General features: G+C 43.0%; 1 protein-coding gene across 3 annotated transcripts in view; it reads right to left on the reverse strand.

The window, feature by feature from the left end:
* Positions 1–3,635: 3,635 nt before the first annotated feature.
* The window catches only part of KALRN (kalirin RhoGEF kinase), a 721,333-nt gene continuing 702,337 nt past the window's right edge, over positions 3,636–22,631 (reverse strand). For all 3 annotated transcript variants that reach the window (XM_054575198.1, XM_054575192.1, XM_054575191.1), the window contains 4 exons: positions 21,557–21,635; positions 8,778–8,978; positions 4,903–5,041; positions 3,636–4,181 (listed from right to left, as the gene is read on the reverse strand). In XM_054575198.1, coding sequence (XP_054431173.1) covers positions 3,636–4,181; positions 4,903–5,041; positions 8,778–8,978; positions 21,557–21,635 — 965 coding nt within the window. The remainder of the gene's footprint in view (positions 4,182–4,902; positions 5,042–8,777; positions 8,979–21,556; positions 21,636–22,631) is intronic.

Below are 22,631 nucleotides of genomic sequence, written 5' to 3' on the forward strand. Positions count from 1 at the left end.
GTTCCTGTCAATAAAATTCTTAGCGCTGGCAGTGTGTAGCACTTTTTAAAAAAATCAAAGTATTTTCTAGACTTCCTAACTAAGGTACTCTTCCAACATGCCTGTGAAATTAATGTCCACCCTCCTTCCCCCTAACTCCCATTTTAATAACGGGGACATTTGGGGCAGAAAAAAAAACAAAGACTTTCTGTAAGAAAGGTTGAATCAGGAATAACTGAGGTTGAAACTCAAGAATTCCTAGGCTCACCCTATATTCAGATATTTTCACTTAAACTATATTATAAAATAAAGAAAATATGCCGCAACATCAGTCAGTCCAAACACAATGAACTTCTTTTTCCCCTCCTCCCCTCTGAAAGGCACTACTATTGTAAAGCTTTGTGAGCCACAAAGCAGTGAAGCCAGCTCTGCCTCTGCCTCCTCTGCTCCCCCAAGAGCGTGTATGGCTGTGAGAGACTGGAAGGACACTGCCGACACGACAATTTTTTTCTTAAAAATGTTCCCACATTCAGCTGTGAGTGGATACAAATCTATTTAATCTGAAACAATTGTAAAAGATGCAGTAAATCCTTATACCTTTTAAAAATTATTATGGGTTGTCCCTGATCTTTCCCTTCTTTCTCCATCCCACCTTTACAAAAGAAAACCAAAAAAAAAAAAAACCCCCAAACCCTATGCAGTGACTATAAGCCAAGCAAGAAACTTGTGACTTCACCCAACACTTATTTTCCCCAGTTCAACTAGAGGTTCACTTTCACTAATTCTTGGTTATGTTTTGATGTCAAGGACCACTGTAATTAGGGAAGTGGGCTATTGTCTCTTCTTTCTTCTCTTCTCTAACACAAAGGAATAGATATCTCTTCCAAAACAGGTACAAGAAAGGGGTCCCTGGTCCTTCATCTCTCACCACATTTGCCCACAGGACAACCTAAAGTACATTTTCCAGCCCTGTTCCTGGATTCCTTGTTACCTCCAACTTGTTGTGGAGAATTCTTGAACCAGAACCACTATCTCATTCTTTTTGGGAGGAACTAGAAGCTTTGCAGACAGGGAGCTTCCCTGTTAGTTTCCTTCAGTTACCGAACTATATAAAATATACTCCCTTTCCCTTCAGGATTCTATTAAAATCATTCTACTCTAATGATTGTACTTTGGCTCCAGTTAACAAAATCATGCTACGTTTCATGTCTATGTCCTTCTTCTCCTGTCCCTTCACTACCCCAACAAAGTGCCCTGGGGGTGGGGGGATTCCATGCAACCTCCTATCCGGACCATCCCTACTCTGCTGTAAAAGCTGATATAAAAGCTTTGGCTCTAACATTCTGTCACCTGCCCTCCCACAGCACGATCCCGTTAGCCCGCTCCTGTGCAGTCTGCACCACTGTCCTGGGCCCTGCGCTTCCCAAGCAGAAGCTCAGCTTGGTCTCCTGCAGGGCCATAAACACTCAAAATGGCTCAGCAGGGGGCTCTTCAGTCGCAGTCCTCTGCACAGACAGGAGGGAACGAGCCAAGCAGCATGTACCACTACATGGATCTCTGGAATCCTCAGGGCCTGCACTCTGTTTCCTATGGGCCCGGGGACCAGGCTTCCTTCTTTTATGCTATGTCTCATAATGAAGACATGTTTTCTAAAAGAGTTTTGAGTAAATTGTTTTAAATTTTAAAGTATTATGTCATATAGCATTTGTATATACATTTGTTTTTAAATGAAGACTATGGAGGGTTAGTCAAGAGAGCGCTCTGAGGAAGCGATCCTTGATGGCCCAGGGCCATTCAAAAACTAGGAAACAAATACAGTCAAAGTCAGTTTTCACATATTTGGTTAATCCTGAAAATACGAAGTGCTATCTAGTCTTATTGCTTATACTTTCTACTAACTTACTAGTCTATAATCTTGGATGAGAGGAATTGGAGGGTAGATGAGGAAGCTGACTTTGAAATCAGTGGGAAAGAATGATGAGTGTTTTTAATTCTACATTTCCACTGTGGAAATAAGTGTTTTTATATATTCAAGTTCAGGCTTAGTTTCCACCATTCTTTTTAATTGACATAGGTTTGTAGTTCTATTTACCCTTCATCAACTCTCTGCCTGTACTTCCGTGCTGCGTGATTTCAAGTTTCTTAATCCTGTTACAGGAGAGAAGCAATGCCATTCAACCTGACATGGACAAACACTTGAGTTAATGTTTTTAAAATATTATTTGCATAACCACAAGTTTCAAAACATATCTTAGAAAACAAAGAGTGGATCACATACAACCACAAAAACAAAAATGCTTTCCAAAATGAAGAAAGAAAAAACATGAAATGCTCAGGTTTAACTGTTCTTCCACTAGCAGAAAAAAGGGCGGCTAACAGCCACCTACTATGGAGAATATACACCAGAAAGCAGCATTGGCCTCAAAGTGCAATTAGTCCTTTTCGTGCCAGGAAATATTGACGGCCGAGTGGTGATAGATGTTACAACTGTAGTTAAAATTCAATGCTCTGTCAGGGTGATGTAGCAGATTTTATTCCATGGCTTTAAAAAGGACTTGGAACAAGGCCTTTAAAAGGCCTATATGGCTGCCTCCTTTTGGTGAGCACCCCTTAGCTTCCACAGGGCTGAGGAATCAAGTAGACCAACTTTTCTGAGGACCGCATTCTACAGCGGCAGAGGGCCGCAGGAAGTGTTGTCAGGGTGTTCAGGGGAACTGCAGGAAAGGTTTTTGTTTGCCCTTTTGTACAAACCTGTTATATTCGCTATCAATTTCAAACCAAGTGTAGACATAAAAATAGCCCACAACTCTTACTGTATTTGGACTTAGTTCCTGGCAGTTTTTCCTGCCAGGTTAACTCTGAGCTGCCTGTGAATTTGGGAGTAGCATTTCATATGCAGAACCTATGTTAGTCAGATGCCTGTTACTGAGAGAAAAATCTTCTCATTCACAGGTTTCAAAAGGGTAACTGCTTCCTCTTAATGCACAGGTTCTGGTAAAGATTTCTATACAGGATTTATAAAATGCTCTAAAAAACTTGTCATCTAATTGTGCTTAGTCAAAACAATGCAATGCTTTGGCAAATAAATGTCTTAACTGGAGCACTAAAAAGTTACTTATGATTGTTTTCATATATATATCTATATATTATAAAACTCTGAAATCTGAATGGGATATGTTTTACTGTGTGTGTATATGTATCCTATTAAGAAACTATACGTAATCTAAATCAGAATAGTTGGCATACCTGACATCTCTGTTAAATAGAACTTTTTGCTTGAAATTTCAGCAAAGGCAGAAACCTTTTATACTCACCACAATGAGCTGAAGTTTTGCCCACTTACCCACTCATTTTGGAATGCACAATTCAAATTTTGTGACAGCTAATATTCTTGTTATCCTTGGCCCTCTTTGCAATACTCTGTGTGACATTCTCCTTTATCGCTTCTGAATGACCTTCTGGAAAGCCCCTGGATTTAGGGTGATTTTACTGCTGCTCAGCCCCTGGATAACCACTGAGGAGGTTTAAGAGGTACCATCTCTCAATCCAGAGAACTGCATGGAGTGAAATAATGAACAGAATTATTTACAGACACATTCAGTCTTGCTTTGGCTCACACCGCACTTCCATGTGAAATCTCAAGGGTTGGGACAGGGCTACGTCCCTTGGTTGACCCGGCTGACGATGTAGCTCTTGACGTTGGGAATAGGCCGCACATCGTTCTGGTGCTTGCGGCGTTCTATGAAGCAGGCCAGGCGGGAGGTGTCCAGCGGGATCTTGGAGTAGCTGCCATTGTGGGGCTGCAGCCACGGGTGCTGCAGGCAGGTGGCTGCTGTGGGCCGCCGCCGGAAGTCTTCCTGCAGGATCACGTTGATGAAATCTCTGGCAGCATTGCTCACGCCACAGAAGTATTCGTGGGGGAAGCTGAAGTCCACCCTGCATACATTGATGCACGTCTCCTCTTTGCTCTCATCCAAGAAGGGGGAGACCCCGCTCAGCATCACGTATGTCAGCACCCCTATGCTCCAGATGTCGGTGCCCAGGGACACGGGGATGCCCTGGATCACTTCCGGGGCAGCAAACTCAGGGTTCCCCAGCAGGTGGTGGATGTGGAAGTGCCCTGAGATCTGGACAGCATCCTCCAAGTCGATGAGCTTCACGCGAGGCACTGGAATCCGCAGGTCAATGAGCAGGTTCTCGGGCTGAGGAGATCCAAGGAGGCAGGGAGAAGAGAAGGCACACTCAGCTCTCTGCTTGGACTCTCAGCAGGCCTCCATTAGTTCACACACGGTTCTGCTACTCTCTGATAAAGCCTATAGTGAATGGCATTGGTCCCCAACCTTTTCGACGCCAGGGACCAGTTTAATGGATGGCGGGGTGTCGGGGGGCAGTGGAGCTCAGGTGAGCTTTGCTCCTGGTCGGTTCTTAACAGGCCCCGGGGGATGGGGGCACCTGGTTTATGTGACATTCCCTCTGCAAAGTGTACAGGCAGCTCCAAACTAAGCTAAACTGAATTTGGGTGGTACGTCAAAGAAGTTGTTTGTTGTTGAAAATCATGTCTCTTAACTACCCCTTACTTCTGCAGTGAATCAAGTGAAGAATAAATTACTCATTTTGGAAAATAGAGGCTTTTTTTTTTTTGAGCATCATGGAAAAATTGACATTTACTTGCTTTCTTCTACAAAATTAGATGTAGCAGTTAAAGCTGACCTATCTTCTCTCACTCCAAATGTCGTTGTGTCATTGTGCTCTCATTAACTCATGAATAACACTCTTAAATGGTGCAATAACCTAGTTTCTGTTTAATATTCATAAGGAGTCTAATCTAAGTAAAAAAATGAATTAGCATTTACATCTCTCAAGGGCAATGACTGGCAGGTTGGATTGTGTCATTTCCCTGCAAGGGTTGCTATTTCTCATTACCTTGATGTCCAAGTGCGCAACCCTGCAGTTGTGAAGGTACTGCAGAGCTTCCATGATGTCTCGGATGTAGAAAGCTACCTTTTCTTCCATGAGCTCATCGTGATTCATAAGGTAGTCTAAGAGCCGGCCATCATCCATCCTGAAAGTAGGGAGGAAAGAAAGGCAAAGAGAATAGGTTTGTAAAAGAACAGAAAAATAACACACACAAATCTGTAAGGTCTTCCCTACTCCCTATGATAAAGATCAATGTTGTAATACAGGCATATTTTAGTTAGAGCCCTAAGTTAGTATAATGTTCAGACCTAAAATAAATAAATAAGCAAACAAGTAAATAAAGAATGTTACAAATATGGCATATTTCAGGGAGGAAATCTATATAACCTTGTTTAAGACACATTGTTTTGTTAACTTTTTTTTTATTCTCACCTGAGGACATTTTTTCATGGCTTTTAAAGAGAGAGGAAAGGAGAGAGGAGAACATCGATGTGAGATAGAAGCATCAATTGGTTGCCTCCTGTATGCACCCAGACCAGGGAGCGAACCAAACCTTCAGCTTTTCGGTTATGAGATGATGCTCCACCAACTGAGCCTCATTGGCCAAGCTGTTTTGTTAATTTTAAAATTGCTCATGGGGAAAAAGGTCCAACTCAAAGATCCTTTGAGAGGTTAGGTTGCAAAATAGAAAAAGTCTTCAGACAGGGACAGGAGAAAGAGACATGGAGGGCTCTCTGGGCAACATTCTGATTAACGGGAACCTGGTGGCTACAAGCAGCCCTAAATATATCTTGCAAATTGCTTTTATTTGTCAAGTTTTCATTGCTGAAAAACCAAAAGGAGGCAAAGTTTATCGCTGGCATTCTTGACCCCTTTTTGAATCCTTTACTTTTTAGCAATTTTCCAACCTTACAAACTGTGACTGAGATAAGGTAGGGGGAGCCCGGCAGAACCCGATTTGAATCCTGGTTCTGCCACTTACAGGCTGGGAGCTTGGGGCAAGTCATTTCAATTCTCTGCGTTACAGTTACTTCATCTTTAAAGTGGGGATAATAGTAACAACCACAGCAATAATACTTACTTCATTGTGAGGAACGTGCAAGGATCAAGTAAGAAGAGGCATTTATGCATAGTTGGTAGCAATAGTAAGTGCTCAATAAATGTCAACTACTTTCAGGTACCCTGTCCCCTCTTTAGCAAGGAGTGACCAGATGTCAGGCAGTTATTCTTTAATGTGCACCAGGCTGTGAAAAACACACCCCCAGGAAATACCCCGGCAGAGGAGCTTAAGCAAGAGTCAGAAACTACTTTCAAGCACAGCAGAACCACCCCACTCCCCACCCATCTCTTTCCTAGCTTGTCCCTTCCCACTGGTCTATTCTGTTTTCCTTGATGGGAGCAAACGTTGGGAGCAAATGTTAGGACCAATGAAGACCTATGTTGCCTTCCCTTCTCTGTCTCTGCCAAGGCTGGGTGTGAGTGGTGGGCGTGGGGTGAAGTAGTATTGGGCTTGTTTGATGCATCCCTCTGGGCTTCTTGGAGCACTTACAGAGGAATTAACAATAGCCCTGCTGTGAGATCCAAAAGCCTCAGCCATGAAGCTCACCCTTAGAGCTCCTGGATAATGCACACGCACGGGCCACACCATAGACGACAGGATCAGAACCTTGGTTGTGTGCGTCCGTTGCCTGGCAGAGAAAAGCTCGACCAGCAATTGGATGGCCCACAGAAAGGGCGCCCCCCAGTCCCAGCACGGCCAAGGCTTAGCACAGGGGCTGTCTCTCCCCACTCCTACCTAAACTTCAAGCCCAGCCTAGTCCCTTTCTGTGTTCTCAGAGTAACCCTCTCCAAAATATGCATTTACCATGTTATACTGAAATTAGCTGTTGGTCTTCCTCATTCCATGAATAACTTCTCAATGTCAAGAACTATTTTTTCATCTTTGTTCCTCCCACCCTGGCCCGGGTAATAGCAAGTGCGCAATAAATGTTAATAAACTAGTTCAATCCAAGAGTCATCTAATTTAATCCCTGCAACATCTCTGAGAAGTGGGAATAATTCTTCAGACTTCACCGATAAGGACCCTGTGGTCGAGGAAGTCAGGCACACTGGCTCCAACTCAGAGTACTGGGGTTAGCACCCCATTTCTCTACTCCATTGCACTGAGAGCCTGGCCATCCGTACCTTCCCTTGCAATGCTGACCTGCGGATGGGAGGGAGCGCTGGTTCTGGGTTGCTATACCACTTTGGTATGCAAGTGACAACACCTTTTACTGGAAGTATAGTCCAGTGTAACATATTGTCACTTGTAAACAAAGATAGCTCACTGTTAAGAGAAAACACCTTTTTGAGTTAGGAAGCTCCCAACAAATAGGTTAGGCTCTCAAGGTTGTTTTTAAGTGTATTTGTTAAGTCCAAAGTGACAATCTACTACACAGCTGTAACAGTATCACAAAAGAACTGCAAATACTAACAGGGTTGGTTTTGTCTCCTCTTGTTTCTTTTCAACCAATTTAAAATTTTAGCCTAAGATGTTTGCATTTTGGTTTTCTTTTTTTTATCATAAATAAATTTATAATGAATTACTTCCTCAAAAACCCTCATACATATACAGCTAGATCAGTGATTTTCAACCTTTCTTATTTCTTGGCACACAAACTAATTACTAAACATCTGTGGCACAACCAAAAATGTATTTTTTGCTGATCTGATAAAAACATGGGTATAATTTTGATTCATTCACACTGGACAGCTATCGTGTTGGCTGTTGTCATTTTTAAGTTTGTCAGTCTAAGGGAAAAGAGGTCAGTGCTTCCGGCTCAATAGTCAGGTATTGAATGTTTTGTGTTTTTTTTTTAAGATTTTATTTATTTATTTAATTTATTTATAGAGAGAGAAGAAAGGAGGGAGAAAGAGAGGGGGAGAAACATCACTTGGCTGCCTTCTGCACACGCCCCAGCTGGAATCAGCCCCAACCCAGGCATGTGCCCTGACTGGGGATTGAACCGGAGACCTTTTGCTTTGCGGGCCAACACTCAACCAACTGAGCCACACCAGCCAGAGTGGTACTACACATTTTAGAAATTCTTGCAGCACACTGGTTGAAAATTGCTGAGCTAGACTAACAAGCACATAAGAGGAAGATTAGAATGACATTGAAAAGCTGTAAATGGAGGTGCTTCTCTACTAAATAGAGGTCCTTGTGGAGCCTTACACAGCACTAGGGTTGGGTGCAAATATCTGTCTCCTCTCCAGGCCCAGGACCTCATCATATCAATCTGATAACCTTTCTATGAGGGCTCAGTACTTCTGAAAATAGTCCGTGTAAAGTCTATCTAAACCACAGAGCATGTTCTCTGTTCTTAGCTTGCGGTAGTACTGAGGAGAATGCGAACTTACTGCTTTATCTGATGTGTTCTAGGGCCAACTGTATGGTTGCCTGAGTCCCTAGAAAATCTGGAATGAGTGGAATGTTTTGAAAGTAAGGTTCCACCCTAGAAGGAATTTCTGGGATGGTAGATGACAGTGGGTTGATGCACAAACCCCTCTCTTTCACCTCAACTCTACCCCTGTCAGTAAGCCTGTTGTCAATAAGTTTTTCCTAAACTGCCCAGCTTAAGAATCATAATAGAAAGAAAACGAAAACTGACTGAAGGAGATGCAGGTTCAAGTCCCAGCTTTTCCAATGCCTAGTTTTAAGGAGCTTCCTTATCCTTGATTTTCTAATCTATAAAATAAGAATAACATTTTTATAAAATGGAGGGCAGAGTGCATGTGACATGAAGCACTTTGTAAACTAGAAGACACTGCATTAAATAGAACTGCCAGTAAATAACCCCAGTAGCTGGGGACCACCTTAGAGGGATGACACCTGTACTTACAGTTCTAAAATCAGGATATAGGACGTGGGAGACTCATAAGTGTCGTGGAGGGTGATGTACTGTGGGTGCTGCAGGTGCTGAAGTAGGGCGGCCTCATGGGCAGCCTGCTCTTTTTTCTTCATTTTTTTGCTAACAAATTTCACAGCAACATCTTTGCGGGTAGCTTTGTGAATGCACTTCTTTACTATGGAGAAACGGCCTCTGGAAAACAAAAGGGAGAAAGCATTTGCCAAGATTCATTAGTCAACTAGCCATTATTTTATTCAAGGATGTGTAATGTTTTCTCTGAAGTGTCATATAGTAACATTTTATTAGGAATTCTATTTTCCTACACAGTAGCTGCCCCTTGCCCATCCAGAGGAATATGTTCCAAGACCCTCAGTGGATGCTGAAACTGAAGAAAGTACTGAACCCTGTATATACTATGTTTTTGTTCCCCTGTATTTAGTACCTTTTCACTTAAAGGAAGCACTTTACGGCTTCTCTTTGGCATGCCTGAATTGCCAGTATTACTCCTCTTGTGCTTTGAGGGCATTATAAAGTCAAACAAGGGTGGTTTAGACACTAGCACTGTGATACCTTGCCAGTCGATCTGACAACTGAGATGGTCAGTAAGTGACTAATGGGCAGGGAGCGTATGCAGCACGGAGGTGCTGGACAGAGGGGTGATTTGTGCCCTGGATGGGGCAGGGTGGGATGGTACCAGAGCTCATCAAACTACCAAAAGAATGCAAAATTTAAAACTTACAAATTGTTTATTTCTGGAATTTTCTATTTGATATTTTCAGACCACAGTTGACCATGAGTAACTGAAATTGTGGAAAGTAAAACCATGGATAAGGGGTACTACTGTATTTTTAATCATAATGTTATCATTCACCATTTTTCCTTCCTTAGCATTTTAGGATTCTTTGAGATGCAAAAAAACTAAGGGAGAGATGTATTTTTCTCTCACTGTGGAACATCAACCACAAGTTCAGTTTTCTTTTTGAAACAGAGTATATTTCTATACAACACAATAATAACAATAGCAGCAATGTTAAAGAAGGAGGAATTCTACTTATGATAATTTCAAAAACATTTTTAAAGAGGCAATTTTTAAGTTAATTTTATATTTATTATCTTTTTATTATGAAAAATTTCTAATATATGCAACAATGGAGAGGATGCTGTAATAGATGCTATATGCACCTAACAGCCAGCTTCAATAATTACCAACATTTTGCCAACCTGATTTCATCTCTCCCTTTCCTGCCCTCTGCTTTCTTTTGAAGCGTTTTAAGAAAAATCCAGTTATCATGTTATTTCATTTATTAACACTTCAGTTTGCATCTTAAATTGACAAGGACATTTAACAAGTATATAACAACCGTTCTATTTTTACACCTCACACAATTAACTGCACCTGAAATAAATAAAATGTTCCCAGACTCAGCTGTGGCCCCTATGGAAAGTAGTGAGAGTAATAGAAGGAGGGGGGCGCTGATCAGCAATGGAAGCAGAGAAAGGGAGGGTCAAAAAGGTAACAAACTTGTGCCACCAAGGTCTGTCCCTAAAGTGCCCTAACTCATGAACAGAGGAGTGAACGGTGTGAGGAACGGTTTATTCCCAGGGTAGAAAGGGATGCGCCATACCACCCTGAACATGCCTGATGTCATCTGATCTCGGAAGACAAGGATGCACTAGACGCCATGGCCAGGGCTGACTCCTTGGCTCAGCTCTGTGCTCACCGAGCAACCTTCTGAAAATAACTTTGTTTTTTGTTTTTTGTGTTTTTTTTTTGCTATAGACTTTCTCCAAAAAAGAGAATGTGTTAATCAGTAAAACAAATATCAGGCAAATATTAATTAAATGCCTATCATATACCAGACATCATTCTTGGCATAGTGAATAAGTATTTGGCCAAACCAGAAGTTTTATTTTACATCATGAATTAGTGAACTGTCATTCTGATTTTTAACAGCACTCTCTGAGTTTGATTATTATAAGTCAGTTTTTTAGAGGACTTTGAATGCTGAGGATAGGTCTCTTGAACTTAGTGGCCCTGTCAAAGTGCTGCTACCTTAATTTTAATTTGTGCCTATCGAAGTTCCACACCCCCATGGTTTAAAATGCCATTTAGCTTTACAACGTTTGTCATTAAAAACTGTAGTATCCCATCATACCACCCATCCCCATTTTCTTCCGTAGAACAGTTTAATATACCAGTTTAATATATTTTAGCTGATTATTTAGGTATTTACTTCTATGACTTTAAATATGGTATTTATTGTGTGTCTACATTTTGATTTTTTTCAACTTTAATTGTTATCTGTTGACATCCCAATACGAAAGATGCGATTTTAGTATCCTTTCTCCCTCTGTCTCCACCTCATAGCCACTCTCCCATTCCCCATCTCCCAACAGAATTATAGTGTAATCATATTTAGTGTTTACATTCGTGGAACTATGTCAGTGCTAGTCACAACTGAAGCTTTAGTAAACTATGAATATTCTTCATTTTTGTGGTAGGATGCATTCTTCAGTAATTTCTGGCAAGGAGTACATAGGAAATAAGTTGTGTGAGACTTGCATATCTCAAATGTGCTTATTCTACCTGTATACTTGATTGTTAGTTTAGCTGAGTATAAATCTAGGTAGAAAAATTCACTTAGGATTTTGAAGAAATTATTCCATTGCCTTCTGATTTCTAGTGTAATTGAGGATGTTAACTGTCACTGTCCAAAGCATTATAATTCCTAACCCTTTGTATATGTCCCTCACTGAGATCCCCCCCCCCCCAATTCTCTGTCTCCTGGGGGCCCTGTCCTATGGTTCTTCTGGCCAGAAAGACAGGATTCCCTGGGAGTTTTAGCTCCCACGTCACGAGACCGCTTGTTTTGCACGCAGGCCCTTGGGGTAAAGCAGTAGGAGAAAGAAAGGGGAACTAGGGGAAGTTCCCTGCTCTTTTCAGCTCCGAGGGACCCCCTTGTCCTGTTTTTTGGCCAGAAAGGTGGATCCGTCTTGGGGTGTTTCCTCACTGCGCAGCCTGCAGTTTCTGGATTTGTCCCACTCTCAGGTCAAAGGAGAAAAGAACAAAGAGAAAACTCACAGGCACTGTTTTTGCCTTTCATCAAGTTTGACGTCCTTCCCCAGTGTTCCTGTTTTTTTTTTCCCTCAGAATTCTCGAATAGCTGCTTTTCGTGTTTTCTCCAGGGATTCTAGTTGTGCCAGGGATTCTGGTTGTGCTCCGTGGGCGGGGGAAGGCTGCTGCAGGCTTACTCCCCCTTGGCAGGGAGGGGAAGTTGGCTCATTTTATAAAATGGGGACTAAGAAGCTGCCTGAAAACTCTGAGAGCGGGTGAGGGCTGGGGGCCTCCATGTCTGGCAGCGCCCAGTCTCACAGTCCCACGTCTGGGCTGAGTCCTGCTGCCCTCAGGGAGCTGGTGGGCCGAGGCCAGAGGCGCTTTGTCAGCTCAAACCCCTGGCTTTTTACTGGATGGGGACAGACATCATACAGCTGCCTGAGGCTGGGGAGGAGATTCGAGCCACAGATTTTCCTTGCACAGAGTTCAGCTGATCCTTCCAACCAGAGCATCCTCTTTATACCTATTTCCAGAGGCTCTGGGCGCTGCCAGTACCAGAGCCTCTGGAGGATTCTGCTGTCACTTATTATGACTCTCACTTGACCCTACAACTGACTTGGATCGAGTTTTCTCAGGTTTCCCAGGTTATTTGCCACTCTTTCAACCTGCACTTCTCATGTCCTCATTCTTATGTGTCTGCTGTAAAAAATTCTTTTACAAAAGATTTAGTAAAGTCTGAGGAGGGAGTGAAAACAGACGCCTGGGTCAGCTGCCTCCCTACCTGGAGGCCTGGTGCTGCTACCTTTCTGGATCCTGTGCAGGTGACCAGTCAGCACTCCCTGGGGATAACTCTGGCTTCTTTACACTGGTGCCTATATAGTTTATTTCTGGTTAATATGCCGTGCTCAGGTGCTCTTCGCTTCCATGGTTGGACTATAGGAGTGAAGATATTTCTTTTTGCACCAGGATTTTTATAATATTCAGTTACCAGATAGCTCATTTTAATAAGATAGTCATATATGCTTAGAATTCTGGGTGTAGGTGTGATGGAGAAAACTGGGTCACTTCTACGGCCCTGGCACAGATGGTTTTGCATGTGTCTCACATAAATATCCACCTGCTTTATTTCCATTCTATTAACATACAATGTGTTTCCAGGATCTTCTGAAAATATGAGGACCATAATAAGGAGAGAGGAAAAATTTCAGGTTGTTGGAGATGTAATTTTTGAAAAACCACTGCTTACTTTGAATAGATCATAAAATTGATCTCCCCTTTGAAAAATATCAAAACACCCATCTCTTCTAGCTAAAATATGCCTTTGCCTAAGGCCATCGGCTGCAAAGTTATGTCTTGGAGAGGAATTAACTGGGGCATCCAGGTGATGAAATCAGTCCAACCGGCTCGTGATTAGAATCATATCTAGCTTCACAAACTTCAGTATCATGGAGCAAACTAGATTTTAATGACTACTGCTTATTTATCACAAAAATTGCTATGATGCAAAACAACATCTGCTAGTAATCAAGCACAGGCTTCGAGTCAGGGAGCCCAGGGTTTGAATCTTGGACCTCGAGGAATTTACTTACCCCCTTGAAACTGAGTTTACATTTACTGTAAATCTACTCAAACACTATGTCACAGGATTGGATTCAGTAACTTTTGTATAATATCTGCACAATGTCTGGAACACTATAGATACTCAACAAGCATCTCATCATCAACACCACCACATAAATGTCTGTTGGCCTTGTGTCTACACAAAGGAGATAGCAAAGAAGAGCTAAAGTTGTTGTTTGTATGTGTGTGTGAAAGGTGCTATAATGAAAAGCAGTGATTCACATTGTGACTACTGCCTAAAAAATGGGACCAACAAATATTTTGGTTCTTTCCACCTCTGTCACAACAATCTCACTTAGGAAATGTTATGTTTCATTGAGAGACATCAGTCAGAGATGAAGATGATGCTAGCGGTGCTCTTTTATTTACATACGCAGGGCGGGTGGGTGACTGCCAAGACCCATGACCCACATTTTCTCACTGGGACCGCCTGCAGACTAATGCATGCACAAGGACAAACACCTTTTTTGTTCCTTTCCATCCACTGTTCTATGGGACAGATGATATATTTTTTCACTATTTTTTTAAAAGTCATACTTCCATCCTTTTTGTTTTTGAGGACACACTTTTATAACCAACATAGAGAGAGAGCGAGAGAGAGAGAGAGAGAGAGAGCGTGAGTGAGCTTGGGCTAGAAATGTCCACAAAACACTGGGTTTGACATATCCACCCACAAAGATCTGTACCCAACAATTAGTGATTACACAATTCTTCTAGAAACATGTGAAACTTTTCACAAAAATCAACCACATACTACTCATAAAGCAAATTCCCCCCAAAATCAAAGGATCAGTATCACAGAGACCAACTTCTTCAACCACAATGCAATGTAGAATCAGTAACATGAAGATAATTTGTAAAAATCTCATCCATTTGAGAAGAAAAAGATGGCGGAGGAGTGAAAGGGAGTCACGCTGACCTCCCAAAACCAAACTGGAATTGCAACTAAATAATGGAGTAATCACCTGGAAAGCAGTGGAGCGATAGTGGGAGAGGAGCCTTGGTGCCGCGGACAGCGGATTCGACTCTCACACCTCCCAACGGGTGAGAATTGCGGTGGAGGCTCGAGAGGGTGGGCTGGGTGCGCACGGGCACTGGCACCAGAGGGACATTGAAACGGCCAGTTAGCGTCCCCCGGGAAGAACGGGGTCTGAATCATAAACAGGAACCCCTAAACTACAGCCGCTAAAGCCGAGAAAATACAGACAAAACACAACCCCAAAAAGCTTAGGGGCACTCTCTGCCAGAGACAAGTGGCTGGGGATGCAAAAAGACATTTAAAGGGCAAACGCAAAAGTTGCAGCGGCAGCCACCCTCCTTGATCGCTGGGTACAGGCGGCAGCAGGGTGGGCTGGTGCCTGGGAAAAGACTGGTGAGGAAAACTTTGTGAAGAGAACTGACTCTGCGGCCGGTGGAGCCCGGGCGATAACGCACTTCCCACTCTGCAGCTACCATCTCGCTCAGGCATAAGGGAATCAATTAACCTGCCTTTTGTGCGCTCCGCACACAGCTTGTGCGCATGTGACCTGCAGTGCTGAGTGCAGACTGTCTGGGAGAGCCTTGAGGAGAGATTGGAGACAGTGGCGTTCGGGAAAGAACGGGAGGAGGAACCGGGGAGTCCCGACTCCCTCCCCGTTCGGTAGTCTCCATTGTGGGCTGGAAAGGCGCGTCCCCATAGAGGCAGAAGAGGGGCGCGCATGAACCAGACTGCCTGCGATTGAAACGCAGTCCGCACAGGGGTTGGATCCTCAGCCGAAGGGGTCACAGAACTGCCCAGAGGCCCCTGAGGGGAGACTAGAAACGGAGGCATTGGGGAAAGAACGGGAGGAGGAACCGGGGAGTCCTGACTCCTTCTCCTTGCCGAAGTCTCCATTGCGCGGGAAGAGGCCACACCCCCAAAGAGCCAAAAGCCGAAAAGCAAACATAGACACCCCCAAAACACCCAGAGCAGGCGCGCACACTTGCGCCGAGTGACTGGCGAGGGTTGGCGAGCGTGTGTGTGACCCACGCGGGCTGGCAAACGCTTGCACCTGCCGGCAAGGCCTCACACAGACTGGCACCCATACGGCCTGCGAGGGATTGCACAGAGGGGCAAGGGCAGGCATAAATTGACCTACCCGCCGCGATTGCCGAGCAGCCCACAAAATAAGTAGAGCTGCCCAGAGTCCCTGGAGGAGAGACCAGAAACAGGATTAACCGGAGAGCTGATTTCCTCCCATTTCCGTAGTCCCCATTTGGCGAGGGCAAGCAACGCACCCAAAGAGCCAAAAGCGGGGAAAACACACAATAGAAGACTCTAAACTGACCAGTGCCGCGAAGCTCGCGTGCCAGGGAGGTCAGATGAGCACGGGAGGTCGCGAATAAGCCCCCTGGTCTGGGGCAAACACATGCGAGCCCAGGCAGGTGGGGGACCCTGCCGCGCTGGGAACGCGCTCAAGGAGCTCTCGTGAGAGCAGGAGAGATCCCAAAAAATAGCCCAGCCCTGATCGAAGGGGTCACAGAGCAGCTCCAAGCAGGAGTCAGACACAGGCATTAGACTCCTGAAAGGCTCAAACAAACAACCCAAGGCCCTATAGGGTCAACAACTGACATCATCAGAGGCAAGCCCAGAAAGAAAAGTAAAGGACAAAAATACTTAACAGACTCTCACAAAAATGGGAAGAAAAAGAAGTTCTCCCCAAATGAGTGGAAAAGGGGACTCCCCACAGAGAGAGCTCAATGAAATAGAGGCAAGGGAACTATCAGATATGGAATTTAAAACAATGGTTCTAAGGAAGCTCAATGAGCTCAGCCAGCTCAAAGAGAACTATGAGAAACTGCAGAGAAACTATCAGGATCTTACAGCAAACTATATCAGCCTGGAAAAGGACATAGAAACTATCAAGAAGACACAAGAGGATATGAAGAATACCATTTCTGAATTGAAGAACACAGTAGAAGGAATCCAAAGCAGGCTGGATGAAGCTGAGGATCGAATCAGTGAGATGGAGGATAAGGTAGAAAAAAGCTCCCAGAAAGAGCAAGAAATGGAAAAACGGCTCAAAAAGAATGAAGAAGCATTTAGGGAAATGCAGGACAACCTGAAACGCAATAATATCCGTATAATAGGGATACCAGAAGGAGAAGAAGAGGAGCAAGGAATAGAGAACCTCCTCGAAAAAGTAATGATGGAAAATTTCCCTAATTTGAGGAGAGAAAGGCTCTCATGGATCCAGGAGGCACAGAGGACCCCACTCAAGAAGGACCCAAGGAGGTCCACTCCAAGACACATCATCATTAAAATGGCAAATGTCAAAGACAAAGAGAGAATCCTGAAGGCAGCAAGGGAAAAGGAGAAAGTAACATACAAGGGGGCCCCGATACGCCTAGGAGCTGACTTCTCAACAGAAACACTCCAAGCCAGAAGGGAATGGCAACAAATATTCCAAGCCATGAAAAGCAAGGGCCTACAGCCAAGGCTGCTCTACCCAGCTAGGCTCTCCATTAAAATAGAAGGAGAAATACGGAGTTTCCCGGACAAAAGAAAGCTAAAAGAATACATCTCTACCAAACCAGCACTCCAAGATATGCTAAGGGGACTGGTTTAAGCAGATGAAGGAAAAGAATGAGACAGAGAGGAACACAAGTACAAAGAGAAAAGATGAGTAAGTTTCTATCAGTAATATCTCTCAATGTGAATGGACTAAATGCCCCAATCAAAAGACACAGGGTAGCTGAATGGATAAGAAAACATGACCCACACATATGCTGCCTACAAGAGACCCACCTCAGAGCAAAAGACCTACACAGATTGAAAGTAAAGGGATGGAAAAAAATACTCCAAGCAAATGGGCATGAGAAAAAGGCTGGGGTTGCCATACTTGTATCAGACAAAGTAGATCTCAAAACAAAGGCCATAAAGAGAGACCCAGAGGGGCACTTTATCATACTTAAAGGAAGACTCTATCAAGAAGACATCAACATTGTAAACTTATATGCTCCCAATATAGGAGCCCCCAAGTTTATAAGGAAATTGTTGGATGACTTCAAAAAAGATATAGATAGCAACACACTGATAGTAGGGGATTTCAACACCCCACTGTCCAAAATGGACAGATCTTCCAAACAAAACATTAATAAACATATCGTGGCGCTGAATGAAACACTGAATCAAAGAGACTTAACTGACATATATAGAATCTTACATCCCAAAGAAGAAAAATACACATTCTTTTCAAATGCTCATGACAGTTTTTCAAAGATAGACCACATGATAGGACACAAAGCAAGCCTCAGTAAATTCAGGAAAATTGAAATAATACCAAACTTTTTCTCAGACCACAAGGCCTTGAAACTCGAAATCAAACTCAAAGAGAAACTTCAAAAACTTGGAAACTCATGGAGACTGAACAGTACACTATTAAACAATGAATGGGTCAATAATGAGATAAGAGAAGAAATCAAAAAATTTCTGGAAACAAATGAAAATGAACAGACAACTGTCCAAAACCTATGGGACACAGCAAAGGCGGTCCTGAGAGGGAAGTTCATAGCAATACAGGCTTACCTTAAAAAGATAGAAACATTTCAAATAAAAGACCTAACACTACAACTTGAAGAACTGGAGAAACAACAACAAATAAATCCCAGAGCAAGTAGAAGGAAGGAAATAGTCAAGATTAGAGCAGAACTGAATGACATAGAGACAAAAAGAACAATTCAGAGGATCAACCAATCCAGAAGCTGGTTCTTTGAAAAGATTCATAAAGTGGACAAACCTTTAAGCAGACTCATCAAGAAAAAAAGGGAGAGGACCCAAATTAATAATATCAGAAATGAAAGAGGAGAAATAACAACTGATACCACAGAAATACAAATGATCATCAGAAACTATTATGAACAATTATATGCCAAGAAATTTGAAAATCTGGATGAAATGGACAAGTTTTTAGAAAAGTATAATCTTCCAACACTGAAGGAGGAAGAAACAGAAAGCTTGAACAGACCGATAACAGTTGGGGAAATTGAAGCAGTAATCAAGAAACTCCCAGCACACAAAAGCCCAGGGCCAGACGGTTTCCCAGGAGAATTTTACAAAACATTTAAGGAAGAGCTAACCCCTGTCCTTCTCAGACTATTCCAAAAAATCCAAGAGGAGGGAAGACTGCCAGACTCCTTCTATGAGGCCAGCATCACCCTGATCCCAAAACCAGATAAAGACCCTACAAAGAAAGAAAACTACAGGCCAATTTCGCTGATGAACATAGATGCTAAAATCCTCAACAAAATATTGGCAAACCGCATCCAGCAATACATTCAAAAGATTATCCATCACGATCAAGTGGGATTCATCCCAGGGATGCAGGGATGGTTCAATATACGCAAATCAGTAAACGTGATACACCACATAAATCAAAGACAAGACAAAAACCACATGATCATCTCGATAGATGCAGAAAAAGCATTTGACAAGGTACAGCACCCATTTATGATCAAAACACTCAGCAAAATGGGAATCAATGGGGCATTCCTCAACGTAATAAAGGCCATATATGAAAAACCTACAGCCAATATCATACTCAACGGGCAAAAACTAAAAGCTTTCCCACTAAGATCGGGAACACGACAAGGATGCCCGCTCTCACCGCTTCTTTTCAACATCGTATTGGAAGTCCTAGCCACAGCGGTCAGACAAGAGAAAGAGATAAAAGGCATCCAAATAGGAAAGGAGGAAGTAAAACTATCATTGTTTGCAGATGACATGATAGTGTACATAGAGAACCCTGTAGACTCTACCAAAAAACTCCTCAACCTAATAAGTGAATTTGGCAAAACAGCAGGATACAAAGTCAACATTCAGAAATCAAAGGTGTTTTTGTACACCAGCAATGCAATAGAAGAAGAAGAAATCAGGAAAAATATACCATTCGATATAGCACGAAAAAAGATAAAGTACCTAGGGATAAATTTAACCAAAGACACAAAAGACCTGTATGCAGAAAACTATACAACATTGAAAAAAGAAATTAAGGAAGACACAAATACATGGAAGCATATACCGTGCACATGGATTGGAAGAATTAATGTCCTCAAAATGTCCATACTACCAAAAGCAATTTATAGATTCAACGCAATCCCTATTAAGATACCAATGACGTATTTCACAGAAATAGAACAGACATTTCAAAAATTTATATGGAACCATAAACGACCTCGAATAGCTGCAGCAATTTTGAGAAAGAAACACAAAGTAGGAGGGATCACAATACCGGACATCAAACTCTACTACAAAGCCACTATACTCAAAACAATCTGGTACTGGCACAAGAACAGACCCATAGACCAGTGGAACAGAATAGAAAGCCCAGAAATAAGCCCAGGTCTCTATGGGCATCTAATATTTGACAAAGGGGGCAGAAGCATAAAATGGAGCAATAACAGCCTCTTCAACAAATGGTGTTGGGAGAGCTGGATGGCTACATGCAAAAAATTGAAATTGGATCATCAGCTGACACCATACACAAAAATAAACTCAAGATGGATAAAAGACTTAAATATAAGTCGCAACACCATCAAAGTCCTAGAGGATAACATTGGCAGGAAACTCTCAGATATCCCACGCAGCAATTTTTTCACTGATATGTCTCCTAAAGCAAGGGACATAAAGGAAAGAATAAACAAGTGGGACCTCATGAAAATAAGAAGCTTCTGCACGGCTAAAGAAAACATCAGCAAAATGAAAAGGGAGCCAACCATTTGGGAAAATATATTTGCTAATGATACATCAGATAGAGGTTTGATCTCCAAGATATACAAAGAACACTCGACTTGACTCCAAGAAGACAAACGATCCAATCAAAAAATGGGCAAAGGACCTGGGCAGACGCTTTTCTAAGGAGGAGATACAGAGGGCCCAGAGGCATTTGAAAGGATGCTCTGCATCACTAGCCATTAGAGAAATGCAGATCAAAACCACCATGAGGTACCACCTCACACCGGTCAGAATGGCCATCATAAACAGATCCACAAACAACAGGTGCTGGCGAGGCTGTGGAGAAAAGGGAACTCTAGTCCACTGTTGGTGGGAATGCAGACTGGTGCAGCCACTATGGAAAGCAGTGTGGAATTTCCTCAGAAAGCTGAAAATGGAACTGCCTTTTGATCCAGCGATTCCCCTGCTGGGACTATACCCTGAGAACACCAAAACGCCAATACAAAAGAACCTATGCACCCCAATGTTCATAGCAGCACAATTTACAATAGCCAAGTCTTGGAAGCAACCTAAATGCCCATCAGTAGATGATTGGATCAAAAAATTATGGTACATATACACAATGGAATACTACGCAGCAGAAAGAAAAAAAGAAGTACTAAACTTCGCAACAGCATGGATGGAACTGGAGAGCATCATGCTAAGCGAAATAAGCCAGGGGGCGAAAGAGCAAATACCATATGATCTCACCTATAAGCGGAACCTAACCAACAATGCAAAGAAGCAAGGCAAATATGACCAGCAACACTGAAAGGAAAAGAAATCAACAGAGACAAGAGGGAAGGGGGGGCAGGGAAAGGGAAGGGAAGGGGAAAGTCAAGGAACATATAGCAAGGACTCATGGACAAAACCAAAGGGGAAGAGCTGAGGGAGGGAAGGTGGGAGGGGGCAAGGGAAAGAGGGGGGGGAAGGCAGAGACAAATGTATTTAAAAAGTAAATAAATTAAAAAAAAAAATCTCATCCATTTAGAATTTTAAAACATTTCTATTTTTTCTATTTGATCAAAGTAAAAATCAGAGGGGAAGGAAAAATACTTAGGACTGAATGAAAATGAAAATGCCATTTATCAACTGAGGAGATGTAGCAAAAGTTGTACTTTGAAGAAAAGGTTGAGCCTTCAGTTCTCGTATTAGAAAAGAAGAAAGGCTGAGAGTTGATGAGTGAAGCCTCCAACTTCATGAGTTACAAAAAGGGCAATGGAAAATACAGAGAAGTGTTCTTGCTCTTTCATACTGTAGACAGAATGCACTTAGTAAAAGAAACAAGCAATAAAAGCGAGTCATTATTCTGATGTGATGTTGTTAAGTGCTCGTGAATGAAGGACTAGAAAATGGGATCATTACCTTCCAATTTCATTCAGCTCCGTATAAGCCGAATCAAAATTTTCCTTCCAGGAAATGGTGGCACCATCAGCAGCAGCATCTTTGGAAGAGAGAGAGAATCCATTTCTGACATCGAGGAAGTCATATAGAGTAACAAAACGGTTAGCAGAAAAGCTCCAGCATCACTGCAAATCAGGACTAAATATGGAGTCTAACTCAGTGGGGGAAATGCCACGATTTTCTGCTGTTCTTTTTTTAAAAATATGATCCAAGGGGAAACTGATATAACAGAGTCAGACTCCCTCCCTGCGTCACCAACAGCAACACAGGGACTTGGGGACAGTCTGGGTTGTGACTTCAGGATATTTTACAGATGAATATTTGGTAGAAAAAATTAAAAGGGAGCCCTGGCCTGTGAGGTTCAACTGGTTGGAGTGTTGTCCCCGACACAGAAAGGGTGCAGTCCCTGGTGGGGGAGCCTACGGGCGGTCATCGAAAGCTCTCTGTTATATGGATGTTCTCTTCCCTCTCCACCTTCGCCCCCTCTCTAAAAGCAATGAAAAGAAAATGTCCTTGGGTGAGGATAAAAAAAACTAAAAGGGAGAGAGGAAACCACGCTGAAGGCATTGGTGAGAATCAGGGCTGCGGGAGGACGCAGCAGAGAGGGCGTGGGAAAAGCCAGAAAAGGAAAGGAATGTGCTCAGGAGGGTCTAAAACCCATTCTTTCTCACCTCCTGGTCTCAGGCATTTATGAGCTTATCCCGTATATGGAATTATTTAGCTTAACTCAAAATACAAGCCTGAGTCGAAGCTCTGCAGCATTACCGTACACGACGTGTTAATCCCCTGGCAATGACTTAGACACGTGCAAGCACGCACACTCCTATCTGTGTGTTGTCTCCGGGGACCAAGGCTGACAAGAAGCAAGCCGTGAGCAGGGTCCCCTCTGAATGGGACAGAGTCAGTGGCGTGGGAGGAGAGGACCAAGCCAGTAGCACAGCTCTTCTGACCTCGGTCACCTGGGGCTGCCCAGAGCACAGCCCAGCTGAGGCTGAAGGTGCCCATCTGCACTGCAATAGGAGGAAACAGAGACCCA

This window comes from Pteronotus mesoamericanus, unplaced genomic scaffold (genome assembly GCF_021234165.1).
Source record: "Pteronotus mesoamericanus isolate MK-2021 breed Mesoamerican mustached bat unplaced genomic scaffold, CSHL_Meso_final contig_27, whole genome shotgun sequence".
Taxonomy (NCBI): Eukaryota; Metazoa; Chordata; class Mammalia; order Chiroptera; family Mormoopidae; genus Pteronotus; species Pteronotus mesoamericanus.